This window comes from Lotus japonicus, chromosome 3 (assembly GCF_012489685.1).
Source record: "Lotus japonicus ecotype B-129 chromosome 3, LjGifu_v1.2".
Lineage (NCBI taxonomy): Eukaryota > Viridiplantae > Streptophyta > Magnoliopsida > Fabales > Fabaceae > Lotus > Lotus japonicus.
In genome coordinates, this window is record NC_080043.1 from 95,976,510 (window position 1) to 95,991,137 (window position 14,628).

The following is a 14,628-nucleotide window of genomic DNA, read 5'->3' on the forward strand; positions in this document are numbered from 1 at the left end:
TTTTCAACTCTCGGACGTCTTAAAAAGGGGGGTGGTAAATTTAATTATCAATCAGTCCGAACCTTATAGTCCTGGAGAGATCCAAAACTTATAGTCCTGGATTGATCCGAAACTTAAAGTCCTGGATCACTCTTACCAAATGCAGCATAATGCAGTAAGTTAAGACCAAACCAAATGCATATTCCTCAATTAAAATCTCAACCACCATCACTGCCTATCACACAACCAACTCTGACCACCATTAATCTTCACCACCAACCCCACCACCAGCTCCATTACTCATTCATCCTACACCATAAATCCCTTTACTTCCTATATTAGTCCCCTATGCACCAAAGACATCCTACACCATTACATTATTTATGTATTGTAATTTTGTTTAAATTGGATTATGTAACTTTTAAATTTTAAAGTCATGTTATTTTTGCTGCAATTGGACTAAAGTCATGTTATTTCAACTGTAATTAAAGAATCCGAACTTATAACTCTCGTACTAGTCCAAAACATCAACCTCTGGACTGGTATAGAGGTTTAAGTCCCGGAGGGTAGTCCCGACATTTTTTTAAAAAGACTAGGGTGGCAATTCTAAAAGAGGGGGTGGGAAATCTAATTCCCTTTAAATCCTCTCCCTCCAACGTTCGTCGTCGATCTCACCGCCATGGCCACCGCTTCATCGAGCGCCGCGTCTCTGGGCGCAACACCCGCAGAGAGAGATCTTCAGGTTCCTCTCTCACCTACCTTCTTCTCGTAACTCACTCTCATGATGTAGTAGATAACTCAAATTAACACTGTTCTACTTCACCATTTTCGGACATTGCTTCGATTCCAATCTTGTTGATGAACCCTATGCGCTTCTGTCTTTGATTTTGATTTCAACTGCTCTGGCTATATATTTTGTATCTAGTGAGAGAACAATAGTGTCGCTGCCAATCGCGTCTGTTCAACCATTCAATTGCTCACTAGGTTTTTCATTGTTTGCCATTTTAAACTTATTACGAATGTCCATAAGAACAATTAGAATAATCGAGCCTCTGTAATCCATTGCAGCAATGCTAGTTAGTGGGCTTCATTTTTTGTTTATATAATGAAGGAAGACAGATAAGAAAGAACCAGTGCATATGTGGAAGTTCGTTCGGTTAAGTTTTTTATTGATTTTCCTCCAAGCTATTACCGGCAGAGTGCTGATTTAGTCCTCATCTGGGTTCCTTTTGATAGCCATTCTTTGTTCTTCATAAAGCGTCAACCGGAAGAAAAGATAGAACGTCGAATGGGCAGGGGAAATTGCGCAAGAGAAACGAGCCGTCTTCATCGTCGCCAAAATGCGGAAAGAAACTGGAAGGAAGTATGTCTGAAGGAGGTGATCGCCTTTTGTTTGAGCAACAGCAGGTTGAAGCTTTTGACATTGTTTGGGCAAAGATTGAATCTACCATTAAGGTCCTCTATTTATCCTCCCCCGTGTTTTGTTTCTTACTAATATTGGTTATTGGTTTTGCTGTATGTTCATGTAGAGATTAGACTTTTATTTATCTATTTATTTTGCATTCTTCACCTCAGCATGATCCAGTAAGAATATTATGAAGAGTCTTCTTTTTATTGCAGGACGTTTTGAGAGATCAAAATGCTAGTGTATTTAACAATATACAACAATGGGTTCTGGAGTGCTTCAATGCTACCAGACTGCTTGGAGAACCTAGCATTGCTGAAGCAACTAGGTCTTTTCCTGTTCTAAATAATACTACTCCCGGGCAGCTGTTCACTGCATTAGTTATTACCAGTAAGTGTTTGTGTTCACATTCTTGGTAAATCCTCTGAAAGCTTTCATTATTGGAAACTGGGAATAATTAAGATTAAGATAGATGTTCATCAATTCTCTCTGCAGCTAAATTGAGTTTCTTTTCATCATCATACTCTATTATGAGGAATGAAAGCTTCCTGAGATTGAATTATAATTGGCAGGAAACATGGAGTTTGTTGATGATATATTGACATTTGAAGAGCTAAGCCATTGCTTGAAATCCCATGGATGCCATGTGGCTATGCTTTCATCACTGGAGTTTTCGTTAAAAAATGGGATTGCTGGTTGCTTGAAAGCTTTATTGCGAGAGTTTCTAGGGTGTGCTATTGACGTGGGTGCTTCTGTGAACTTATTATCTATAATTAAATTAATTTTATCTACTTCCACTGTCTCCTTTACTTATTCCTTTTCTTTATGCTAATGGTAAGCAGACAGCCGATATATCAATCTTAGCATCATGGTATAGAGAACAAGACAGCTACAATAAACCATTGGTGCTGATCATTAATGATTTGGAAAGATGTTGTGGATCAGTCTTAACTGATTTTATCCTGATGTTAAGGTATGTTTAAGCATCTTCTGTAAGAATGTCTGCATGCATATTTGTAATATGATTTTTCATATGTGCGCCTTGAACATTTTATTTGGTTATTCTATTGCTTAGGTCACCTATGGTTGAGGCCTGTCCATGTACATACAATAACAACAACTAACACCTTTTCCTAGTAGGTGGGGTCGGTTACATGTATTCAATGACTTTATTGTGTTCTGCCCCAAACCATTGAGACCTCACCTTGCATATGTTTATTGCTATTATTTGTTTTCTTGTTTCATTGTATAATTGTGAATTTTAGTTAGATGATGTGAATTGGCTTTCATCTTCTTCCACTTTTTTCTGCCAGTGAATGGGTTGTCAAGGTGCCAATTATCTTAATATTTGGAGTTGCAACAACGGTGGATGCTCCAAGAAACATTCTGCCATCACATGCTCTTGAGCATTTGTGCCTCTCTAAGTTTATGCTTGGAGCACCAGCTGAGAGAATGGATGCAATTGTTGAAGCTGTTCTTGTGAAACATTGCACCACATTTAATATAGGTTATAAAGTGGCACTCTTCCTTCGAAACTACTTCATCAACCAGGATGGGACAGTAACATCTTTTATAAGGGCTTTGAAGGTTATTAATATGGTTTTTGCCCTTTTGATTTACTGACTGTTATCTGTATTATCGTTTTATGAATTCCATACACAGTGATGGGAAGTATGACATGGGCTCTTACATGCCATATTCTTTTACTAAATCTTTCAGGTGGCATGCTTATTACATTTCTCTATGGAACCTCTGAGTCTCATACATGGGCAAATACTTGCTGAAGACCAAAAGGTCTCTCTAAAACTCTTCTAATTTTGGAATTGTCTTTCCTGAATTTGCTTTTTCAAATCTGACTTGCTTACAACTTTTATAGCTTTGAAGTTTACTTTTTTACTATGTATTTAACATTTAGCCCAAATTGTTCTTGTTTTTAGTTAGTTTTGTGTTTCATCTGTGCTTCTCGGGACTTAAATTTACACAGTTCAACATATGGATGCGGGTATTTCATCTAAGGTTCAAAGTGCTGGGTGTTCTTGTTAATTAACATTTTTAGCAATACAAACGTCACTATCTCCTTGGTACTCCATTGATTAATTGTAATCAAGCCATAATTGATAGACTGGGTCCAATCTATACATGCAATTTTCTCCCAAACACTATTTCAACATATTGATTGGAGTACTTACTTCCTTCTTCTTCAATCAATACCAATATATGAATCAAATGATCTATCACATTTTGAGTTTTATGGAATTAAATGGAAGTTCATTAGAATTAGGTCCATGGAGAATTACCTTCATTATTTGTTCATATATTTTATTCATCAGAAACTTGCCTAGAAGTCTTTTTTTGTATTTTTTAATAACTCTTAACATTTTTTTTTCTTTTTTATTATGTTAATGGTTTGTTATAAATGGGTTCTCAGGAGGGAAAGTCTGCATTTCTGCCTGAAACTATGTTGAAATACATGGATGAACTTCCATCGTATGCAAGGTATTTATTTATGGTGTACAAATTTCCATGTTCTGGTTTAGATTTTCTTAATGGATATGACAATAAATTCACCTTTTGCTTAAAATTATCTAGGAATCAAATGGATGATCAGACTAAAGAGAGCATGGCTAAGGGTTTGTCAGAATTGGTGACAGTGCAGAAGCTTTGGAGCACTGTGGTTCTCGTAAGATTTAGGAATTGCTTTTAAATCCTTGTGCACTTATAGTCCATTCTTATTGGTCAAATTCCTTTTATTTTTAAGGTCGTTTGATAATCTTTTGTATTATAATTGATAAATTGATCAGCGTAGAAATCTAAACAATCCGATTACTAGCTTTTCAGTACATTATATAATTACTACTGAATAATTTCAAATACAAGAAAAACTAATAAAAAGGGGTACATGCCACCCGATTATAAGGGTCACATTCTTCTTCCCCGTAGAATAACTGACTTCCTCTAGTCCTCTTCAAAGATGTGGTTGCCAAGATGCTAGTCAAAGTGTCAAACTAATGCATTCTTATGAAGATTTGTTATTGGTAGTGGATGCTACCCGTTTGGATCACGAAAAAGAATTATGCACATGACTGGTCCAATGTCGCCTAATAGATACATTTGGTTGAGAAAAGGTATTCTCACGTACTGACAGTGTTTGGAAATTTGTGTAGTTTAGAATATGCATCCTCATCTTTGCTGTATCATCATTGTGAATTTCACACATCAGAGTTTAGGTTTTCTAGGGTAATCATGGATCGAAAAGGGAAGATTGAAGGTTCATCATGTTTATGTGAGGTAAGGGGAGCTGTAGGATTGTGGCTTTAGGTTGAATTGATGGCTGTTTGGATACTATGAATGATACCTGGGGGATTAATGTTTTGGGATTTGACCAGTTAGGGAAAAGGAAGAATGAACTAGGATGCCCTTATATTAATGTATGTCATAGTTTTTTTTGAAAGTGGAAAATATATATATTAATAAATCAAGGTCTGAGAGCATGCCTCTCGAATAGGACAACCAAACGAAACTGATCTGCTACAGAAAAAAGAGCAAATCATCACAAAGACCATGACAAAAATGCCCAAAATGACAAAAGAGATCAAATCTAACAGCCCAGGCAAAAACCACCCTAAACAACACCAAAGCCCAAAAACGAATAAAAGACCTACGCCAAACACCCTCGAACCCGCAAGCAGGATCAAACCAAAGAACCAAGCACCCAACACAAAGCACCAAGACCACTAAGAACCTCCATTTAACCTCGGATGGTTAGATATGAGATGATCAACATAGCTCTGAAGGACTTCATCATCGGTCCCCTTGAAAACAACTCCAACCTGTTTGGCAACTATCAAATCCCTCCTAGATCTCGTCATAATGTATGTATGTCATAGTTATTTGATGATGTTATGATATTACATTATCATGGACGCATCATGTGCCGGCTGCTGATCTTTAATTTTATTTTTGTATGTTTGAGGTTCTTCTCATCTCCCTTTGATGATACTTTTTTCTTGATAATCCCTTTTTTGTGGTGGATGGAAATTCTATTATATTCACCTTGCAAGTAGCTATGCCAGATTGCTAGTGAATTTCATCTGCCTATAAAACGTTGGAAAATGTTCTGTGTTCATTTTGACCTGCCTACTCTGCTAATAAAGTTATTTGGTAATTGGTAGCTCCTTACTTGCCTAAGTGGGAGCTCATGAAACCGATTTTTCCTTTTGTTCAGTGCCTATATGAAGCTGGAAAATATAGCAAAGTGCAATTACTGGATTTGTTGTGTGAAGCACTCAATAAAGATTTGTACCCATTAAGGGATTCAAGTTGTCAGGAGGGGGATGAAAAAGATAATGGAGTGTCCTTGACAAATGAACCCTGTCAACAATATTCTATCATGCAAAGCAATGGTTTTATTTGCCAGATAGGACGCAAAGTGAGGTAGCTAAGAATATGATACTTTGCTAAACTTAACCATCAACTTGTTAACTATGTCACATGAATATATTTTTGTTGTTGGTTTGGTTTAATTCATATATGTAGACTTCTGATTCAAAATTATACAGGGACCTCCCAACAGGAATGCTATATCGGTTGATTGAGAGTTGGGAAAAACTTACTGCAGATATTCCAGAGGTATGTTTACACCTGAACATATGCTTGCTGCGTTAATTTTTTCCAAATTTGATTTTTTTCTTGCGGAGACCATTTTTTTGGAGAAATTTGGATCCAATTGTTGATTATTGGCATCTTGAATGATGAAGTTACTGTTGCCCTCTTTTTAGTGGCTGTCAACAAGAGTTGAGCACGTTAATGTTGAGATATGGTCAAACTAGAGCTGATAAAGGCTTAGGCAATCCTAATTCCTCACCTCATGAGCTAGCTTTTGAGGTTAAGCTAGGCTGAGTCCGCGAGTCCAAATTCTAAGATGGTATTAGACTCTACCATAGATATGGTATTGGACCTGAATTTGTGCCATCATTGTGGAGTGTGGTCCCCTAGCCGCCTTCATTACGGCCATTCCCTGAATTTTCGCCTTCATTGCAGGCCCTTAAGTGCCTTTGTTGCAGCCAAACTAGGCCGCCTACGTTGCAGCCTTCAGTTCTACGAACTCAATGCTCCAGATGTTCAATCTTGAGTGTGACAGAGTGTTAAGATCCCACATCGCCTAGATATATGGGCATATTAGGACTTATAAAGGTTTCGACAATCCTCACCTCATAGCTAGCTTTTAGGGTTGAGTTAAGCCGAATCCAAATTCTATGATTTAGGGTGCCCCATTGACCTTAGCTTGCTGCAATTAATTTGCTGTCAAAGAGAATAAATCTTGTTCTGTTCTGTCCATGTGCCAAAGATTTCTTTGGTGAGCTCCTTCTTTCCATAGTGTGTGAACAAATCTGTGTTGATTGTTATATAATTTGTGGGAGTGGCAAGGACGGTAAATGATTTTGCTTTATACATTGTATAACTTGACTGATTGGTTTGTTTTGCTTCCATATCACTAATTCAAAGGTTTCTGGATTGCTTTCATTTATGATATTTCTTCCTTTATCACAAAATATATTGGGTGGTCAGTTATATTTTATACTTAAGATATATTCTAGACGTTAAGGAGTTAATTTATAAGTTATGTAGGTAATATTTTTGTGATGTAGAGAATAACTGATTTTACGCTTGTGTTTGAAATGACAACTCTAACAATCTTCTATCTGTTTATTTCGTTTTCCCAATTCCTTATTGTAGTCTTTGGGATAGCAAATGCTCAAATTTTCTACAACTTGATTCCTGGTCAAAGCTAATACTTACCGAATACCAATTTGTTGCAGATTCATCAGAAACTGAAAAAGTTGCAATCTTCAGTAGCACGTGAAGGTGGAAAGAGTCCCCGCAAGAGTTCCAAGGACATTTCCAAGTAAGAAACTACTCCTTGTGCTTTATTATTTCCTTGTAGGTTTCTGGGGGCTATACAGCAAGAATGGGAGGTTAAGGGATCCAAGAACTGAGTTATTAGAAAAGAAAGAACTACTAGTATTATTGAATCAAGGGGAATTTCCCTTAACAAACTTAGGAGATAGTCTCTGAGGTTCAAACCCAAATAATGATTAAAGCTGTCTTTATTTTCCGCAAAGACTTCTATATATACTTCTATTCCTAATTAACCCTAACTAATTTCTAACAGACCTACAGCAGTTTTCCTCTTCTGCCCTTCAAGCACGTTTCTTTTTCTTCTTTGTATAAACGATCCACTCTCTTTTGAGGCATCATCATCATTCACATTTTATGGAATATTGAACATTTTGGTGTTAAGTTGTGACTTTTCTAACTATTAAATTACAAGGCACATTTGCTGCTATCAACATTTCCTCATGCTTTGAAGGCATAAACTCATTGATGGGATATACTTATTTTGCCTTTTTCTGGCTGGGTTTTATCAAGTGCCTCTTCTGGGGGGGGGGGGGGGGGGCGTAATTTTGTTGTGTGTGAGAAGGACTGGAAGGTCCTTACTCCTTAATAGCTGCTGTATCGTCTTTTTCGCTTTAGGTTGTCAAGAAGGATTCCTTGTTTAACACTTGCATAATTTTTTTTCTCTAATGGAGTCTTCTTTTAATTATTTTTTTAATGCATGCATGATTAGGCTTCTAGGTTGTTTTTCCTTTTGCGTTAATTATGGCTAACTATTTATATTTTCAGGAGATATACGTCCAGAGTTTCAGTTAACACCGACAAGGACTCAAGAACATTAAACTCCCAAGCTGGTACATTTCTTGATTATTTAATTAGGTAAGGTTTTGCATTGTAACTGTGTTTCATTTCATGTTTAGGCTGATTGATGAAGGAAAACTAGATACGCAATCTTTTATGCTGAATCTATTATCTATATAATATGTTATTGTCAAATACCTGCCTTATCTGCATAATACTAAATATATAAAAGGAAAGGCATACATTGCTACAAAAAGGGCTTGAGTTTTGATCTTCAATAACTGAATGGATTGTTTTTGTTGACATCATTATAATGGTTCTATGCAGAGCTTTACTTATTGCCTTCCTCATGCTGTATAGCTTTGCCCAGAAGTATAATAGAAAAACACCCCTTTTATTGTTATGTATTAATCTGGCATTTCCTCGTTGCTGGTTATAAATTATTGTTAGGAGTTGTTATTAGAACACATGAGTACACAGTACTCGAGTGTATTTTTGCTGACCTCATTGGGTCCTTTAGGGGCAGTTAGCCAGCTGCACAAGTTAGTTATCTAGCTGTTTGTGTTAGTTCTAGTTAGTTAGTAGCTTGTTGTGTAAGCTACTCCTTCAGCTCTATATTAAGAGAACTTCCTTTGTAAATCTGTTAATCATAATACAATTCAGTTAGATTCCCTCTCCCTCTCTCTCTCTCTCTCTCTCTCTGTACCAGTTCTAAGTTTCTAACAGGAGTCATTCTTTTTCATGGAACAGAAATTTTTTGAGGCCCATTGAAGGAATGCCTTTCCATGAATTTTTCTGCTTCAAGAATGTTGAGAAGCTTCAATTGGTAAGAGATCTATATTTTTCACTGTACTGAGCTTCCAGTTTACTCACCCAATTACAGTTGGGATTTATTTTGTGGCCTGATATTACTTTTTGACCCTGCCAGATCATACACTACTCTGACTAACTTATGAATTACTGCAGTTTATCAGAACCTTTCTCTTGTATCACAACTTCTGATTCGTAAATCTTACTTATACGACTAGTACTAGAGTATTAATCCTAATTTGTTTGTTCAGAAATGCAGCTCACTATCATTTGCTGATAGCCTGGATAGAATGATAATATAAATTTTACAACCATGAAATTGTATTTACTCTGTATTAATGTTTTGAATAACTCTGCTCTTTTGTTGGCAACATGTTAACTGTATTCGATATTTTCTACACGTACTTGAGAATTCATTTCTTTTCCAAAGAGTTAGATCACCAAAGCTTTTCACTGTTTCCATGCTCATAAGGTTCCATTTGTTGAGAACTGAGATTCCTTAGCTTAATTTAAGCACTGACTTGCCTTGACTACATTTCATTTTTCTTGAGCATGTTTGATGCATCATGAATGAGACAGAGGTACAGAATGTCCATCTATTTTCACCCTTTTGAAAATGGGTATTTTGGGTCCAGATCTGTATTTAAACTGCAAATAATAAGATTCTATTCCTGCACAGATTTGAAGTTCTTTAGAATCTTTTTAATAAACTTCTTGTTCTTGCTTATTGTAGGTTTTGAATGGGGATCCAAGAAAAAGGATTCAAGTTGATCTGTTGGAGTTCCACAAGATTTTAGGGTGCAGTTGCTGTTACAAGAGTGGCAATGCCCTATTGTCATCCTGGCATGATTCCTCAATTATGTAAGTGTGTGCGTGTGTAATAAAGTGCTTGCTTATGGCATGCTAAAAACTTGTTACTTTTCTTTCTTGGGAGGGTGGGAGTTCGTTCCCAAGTTCAATCAAATCCTATTCCTTCTTACTTACATACTACTGACTTTATAAATCTCTTCTATGTCTTGCTTGGTACTTAGTGGTTGACTTTATTTAACCTGTTCTGCTGTCTTGTATATATGCCTAAATCATGGATATAGAGAGTATGCTTAGACCAACATGGAACTGAGATTTCTTTCATTCAGCTTTGAAGTTCCTAATGGAAGGGTGGAATTGATGTTAATATTTTTGTTCAGGTATTCCCTAGGTCAAGAGCATGGAGATCTTATCAATCTTCATGACTGGTTCCAAGCTTTTAAAACAATTGTTCTTCAAAATACAAATAAAAGGAAACAAAAATCAAAGCAATCCCAGCTCCCAAAGAAGAGAAAGGATATGAATGGATCTGGAAACGAAAATGAAGCATCAATTCAGTATCCTTTATATTTTCTATTTTACAGAGCATCTTTGATAAGCATTAGGCATAACACTTCAGATTTGTGCCATTTATTATTGCATAGACATATGCATTTGAACACGTGAAGAAACTGAAAGATTTGCTTTTTGTTGCGAAATTCTTGATGGAAAAAGTTCAACTTAACAGCTCCATGGCTGAAGTGCATTTGGGTCTGGGGAACTTTAAAAATGTGATCATTTTTGTTAATGTTTGATGAAATATTTGACTGAAAGACCAAGATGAACACTTTAAAACAGTTTAGCAATTGTGCTGCTTGTTTAAATGAGTGAGCATGACTCAGTTTGAGTGGGTAAGTTAGACTTTTCATTTATATATTTCAGTTTTCTATCTTCTCCATCCTATATTGCAATGCATTTTGGTCAAAATCCTTAACCTTGGTTTGTCACAGAGCACGCTTTTGCAGGGCAATAACAGAGCTACAGATCACTGGGCTTATTAGAATGCCCAGCAAAAGACGCCCAGATTTTGTACAAAGAGTAGCATTTGGACTCTGAATCCATGTTTCCCTGATTTAATTTCTTCTTTTGGTATGCTAATTTTATCATTAGAAAAATGTAATATAATATTCTTATATTATCTAATTCATGCTGATTATCTATCTGGATAATTGATACGCCTAATACAAGACCAAACAGAAAAAGAACTGGAATATACAAACTGTCTGCGTGACATTAAGGTTCTACTTAGAAAATCGCTTCATACCAGTGTCTTAGCCCTTAGGCCTACTTCTTTTTATCTAAAGAAGAAAAGAGGCTCCTTCACATACAGAAATTCTATATTATTTTTCTTTTCCCTTTTCTTTGTCTCAATCAATGCGTCTCTTTGAATTTGTGAACTAATGTATATCAATCAATTTTGAAAGAGTAAAAAGCTATTTGGCACCGGTAATTCATAGACGAAGCAGACTGATGGTTTATATTCAATAAGAACTAGAAACAATGCAATGAAGTTGGAAAAAGAAACATAAATGTTACACGTTCAATCAAGTCGTGCATTATGTGGAGGCGATCCATCGTGTCACATAGATTTTTTCATAATGAAGTGACAATTGATCATCACAATTAGGCCACATAGCTTTTTCCATTATGAAATGACAAATAGCCAACTAGGCATATCAATGGGGAGAATGTCGTTTACTTATGTGTTGAGATGCAAATTAGGTAGCACATTTCTTGTCCAAGCATTGTCTCATTCTGATGAGTCTTGGTTTGATTATTATTTACCCTTAAGAATTAAGATTCCAATCTTTGTAATTGCTGATGCTATCCCGGTTTCTAGTTAATGAAATTTGTATTTTCTGTAAATAAAAAAAAAGGCATGTCAATGGGGTGGGAAGGTCGGAAATTAGTTTATGAATAAACTTTTATATCTGCAAATAACATAATTTTAACATTTTTGAATAAGTTTCTTAAATTAGCTTTTGATCTGCTTGTGTCTGTCATGGGAGACAAGATAATAGGGCGTGTTATCACTTATGATGAAACATTAGATAAGATTGGAACTACGAGTCCCTTCATACAGAAGTTAACAAGACCAAGAAAAAATAACAGACCCTACATGAAAACAGTGTAAAGAGCTGCTTATTTTTCAACAAAGTAAAAATTACACCCTGGATTCCAATTTTTCTCTGCCATCAGTTGATCTTAGGACGCAAGTAAAACTCTGGGTCCCTGAGAAACCTTGAAACTATTTCTGCCTTGTCAGTAGAAAGATCAGTGTTTGCCAGAATTTGCTCTTTTGATGCCTTGGCAATTCCTTGGACAGAACCAATAGCACTAAGCTGAATTGAACAATAAGAATAACAAAATAACTCAAACCATATACATGGCTACCATGGTTGCACACATGAAAAATTATTCATGTGTGTACTATCCTCGATAACTAGGAAGAGTAGCACAATCCTAATATGACATCAAAACTTTGTGACGAGTGCAATAATCTATAAATATACAAGACGAATGTACAAACTGTATGTAGCTGTTATGCCTTGGCGAGTTTAAATAGGAAAACTGAATTAAAGAGTTGCCTCATAAGAGAGGAATTTACCGCATTTGCATCATGATTGTCAATGCCAGGGATGCCTGTAACGGCTTTGAGGTAAAAGTCCATTCCTTGCACCAACTGCTTCCTCTTCAAAACAAAAACAAAGTTTGTACATTGATATGCTAGTTTCATACTTCTATTTCGCAAGGGCTCATAGTTGTTAAGTTGTGTGCACTTAGAATCAATCAACTGACCTCAGCTTTCAATTTTTCTCCAATTCTCTCCTGCTTGTATACTGCAATTTGTTGGATAATGAGAAATATGAATTGGAACAGCACATTAAGTTAGTTTAAAGTTTCAGTTTCTACCTCCAGAAGAATGAGCTATTTTTACTATCTTCTCAAACCCCATTTCCAAGTCCTTAACAGGTACAAATGTAGGCTTGCCAATCACCATCCCAAATCTTTACATATCCATAAAAATGGTCCTTGTTTATTCGTTATGCAAGCCATGGATAGCAATTAGCATAATATAACCAACCAGAAGAGTAGTAACAAAACTCACTTGAAATATGATTGAGTAAATGAATCAATTTGTTCTTTTGCTGGGAGTGTGACAACAACATAAAAACGTGAAAATTGAGTCTTCAGTTTCTGAACTCTGCATGAGAAAATTCGAATCAGAGATAAAACAAATCACTCTTAGTCTTTACTCAGTACAAATACTACTCAAACATAAACCAAGGCTAATGACTCCGAAAGAAACAGCTTGGTAACCTGTTGAAGATTGGAGCGACGCAGTTGCAGTCCCAGTTTGTTACAAAAATGAAGGCTACTGACAACCCTCCACAATTGAAAATAAAGTCCTGCAAGGAAACTCCTCAAATTTGAGTGGTGAACCAGTATTTGAAAGAAATGAAAAAAGAAGCCAAAAAAAAAAGCATTAACAGGCTATTACTGGGGCAATTGGCACAAAATTAAGGCGAAAGGAATTGGCACAGAGGAAACTGGAGATAAAATTGATGAAGGATGGATGTTGATCCTCTTTCCATGCATTTCTCATCAGACAGACTCCAGCTGGACCTACAATAATAATGGCCTCATTCTAAACAAGTTAGCAAGAGAATGCATTTACACATGAAACAAAACTCAGCATCAAGCGATCATTAATAAGTAGGGTTAAAACATCATATCTAAGAAGCTAATGCATTAAGACAAGGATCATAAGAATTATTGCAGAGTTTCCACAATAAGTGATCGTTTTAAATCCAGCTTCCACACAGGCACATAGTACACCAGATCCTAGGATCAATCTAATAAGAGTAGCTCTCTTTAGAACATTATTCCTAAAATATGCTCAAATGCCTCATTACAACCCATCTTCCAGTCAAATATTACTTAAGAACATCATATTCGAAGAATGAAAATCGAAATCTAACACGGAGTAAGAGCAATAGATCCCTTCCTCTCAAAAAAATCCAAAATCAAGCCCAAATATTCTTCTACCTAAGATTTTCCTACTTCATTTTCTCCTTTCTTCTTCCCCAAATTAAATCGAAGGGAAAATATAGGTACAAATACAATAGTATGAACTTCTTCGTCAAGTTAGAATCACCGCATAATAAATAAATCCGATTCAAAACTTTGTCAGAGAATCAAAGCAGATCATAAACACTGCCTGCACACACATATAATTACAACAGAGAGAGAGAGAGAATTGATTCGAACTGATTCAGATCTGATTGATTATACATTAAGCGATTCAAACCTAAACCGTTTTCAATCGATGATTATAACTCCTAGTGAAGCAGTATAACTCTTGAGATGAGCGAAATCAACAAATGAAAACCTAATTAAGAAATCTGATTCGGTACCGGAGAATGCGGCATGCGACGGAGTAGAGGTTGTTGAGTCTCTGAGGGATGCTTCCATGCCGACGGCGGAAGGAGGCTGCTGCTACGGCGGCACACGGAGTAGGTAGGTGGTGTTTGTGTTTCCTTTCCCGCGGATATCAGATTTTGTATATATACCCCTCTCTCTCTCTCTCTTCCCGCTCCGTCAACATTTTTTGAATTTTAGTATTCTTTTTTGAAGGAAATAAATAAAAATATTCCAGAAAATAATTTTAGAATGGGAAATAAGGGTAATGTTTCACACCAATTTTTTCTTTTATCTCAGTTTTATTCATTTTTTTTATATGGCATTACTTATTGTATCACTTACTTTTCTTTTTTGTCTTCCAATCTCATATATATAGTTGATGCATTTTAGATAGATAGGAAAATATTAGATTTTCACTTTCAATTTCACCTTACACTTATATAGAGAGATAATGACATAAAAAATGT

General features: G+C 36.0%; 2 protein-coding genes across 5 annotated transcripts; one reads left to right on the forward strand and one right to left on the reverse strand.

The window, feature by feature from the left end:
* The first annotated feature begins 435 nt into the window (after positions 1 to 435).
* Positions 436 to 10,905, forward strand: LOC130747840 (origin of replication complex subunit 3). Its single transcript, XM_057600889.1, has 17 exons — positions 436 to 721; positions 1,216 to 1,434; positions 1,600 to 1,774; positions 1,957 to 2,126; positions 2,227 to 2,357; positions 2,698 to 2,971; positions 3,104 to 3,178; positions 3,813 to 3,880; positions 3,974 to 4,064; positions 5,610 to 5,818; positions 5,944 to 6,013; positions 7,204 to 7,289; positions 8,069 to 8,158; positions 8,831 to 8,906; positions 9,624 to 9,751; positions 10,078 to 10,254; positions 10,687 to 10,905. Exons 1-17 carry the CDS (start codon positions 659 to 661, stop codon positions 10,790 to 10,792), a joined length of 2,208 nt encoding a protein of 735 aa, XP_057456872.1. The 5' UTR covers positions 436 to 658; the 3' UTR covers positions 10,793 to 10,905.
* Positions 10,906 to 11,711: 806 nt separating this feature from the next.
* LOC130743082 (protein PARTING DANCERS) lies at positions 11,712 to 14,296 on the reverse strand. 4 transcript variants are annotated; one of them, XM_057595199.1, is made up of 8 exons: positions 14,155 to 14,296; positions 13,239 to 13,363; positions 13,058 to 13,146; positions 12,846 to 12,941; positions 12,650 to 12,744; positions 12,536 to 12,576; positions 12,345 to 12,419; positions 11,712 to 12,053 (listed from the first exon to the last, which is right to left on the reverse strand). In XM_057595199.1, the coding sequence occupies exons 1-8, from the start codon at positions 14,210 to 14,212 to the stop codon at positions 11,985 to 11,987; spliced, it is 648 nt and encodes a 215-aa protein (XP_057451182.1). In that variant the 5' UTR covers positions 14,213 to 14,296; the 3' UTR covers positions 11,712 to 11,984. The 4 variants fall into 4 exon arrangements, with proteins under 4 accessions (XP_057451182.1, XP_057451181.1, XP_057451180.1 ...); XM_057595198.1 differs by having other exon boundaries at positions 11,713 to 12,053; positions 12,345 to 12,428; XM_057595197.1 differs by having other exon boundaries at positions 11,714 to 12,078.
* Positions 14,297 to 14,628: the final 332 nt, after the last annotated feature.

Bases quoted from the DNA above. Each gene is read 5' to 3' on its own strand.
- LOC130743082 (XM_057595196.1), bottom strand. From the start codon at position 14,212: ATGGAAGCATCCCTCAGAGACTCAACAACCTCTACTCCGTCGCATGCC. The intron at 13,147-13,238 runs GTAATAGCCTGT...GTTTCCTTGCAG, and splicing joins ATTTTGTGCCAATTGCCCCA to GACTTTATTTTCAATTGTGG. The intron at 12,429-12,535 runs GTCAGTTGATTG...TTTGTTTTGAAG, and splicing joins GAGAAAAATTGAAAGCTGAG to AGGAAGCAGTTGGTGCAAGG.
- LOC130747840 (XM_057600889.1), top strand. From the start codon at position 659: ATGGCCACCGCTTCATCGAGCGCCGCGTCTCTGGGCGCAACACCCGCA. The intron at 722-1,215 runs GTTCCTCTCTCA...TCCTTTTGATAG, and splicing joins CCGCAGAGAGAGATCTTCAG to CCATTCTTTGTTCTTCATAA. The intron at 10,255-10,686 runs GTATCCTTTATA...GGTTTGTCACAG, and splicing joins GAAAATGAAGCATCAATTCA to AGCACGCTTTTGCAGGGCAA.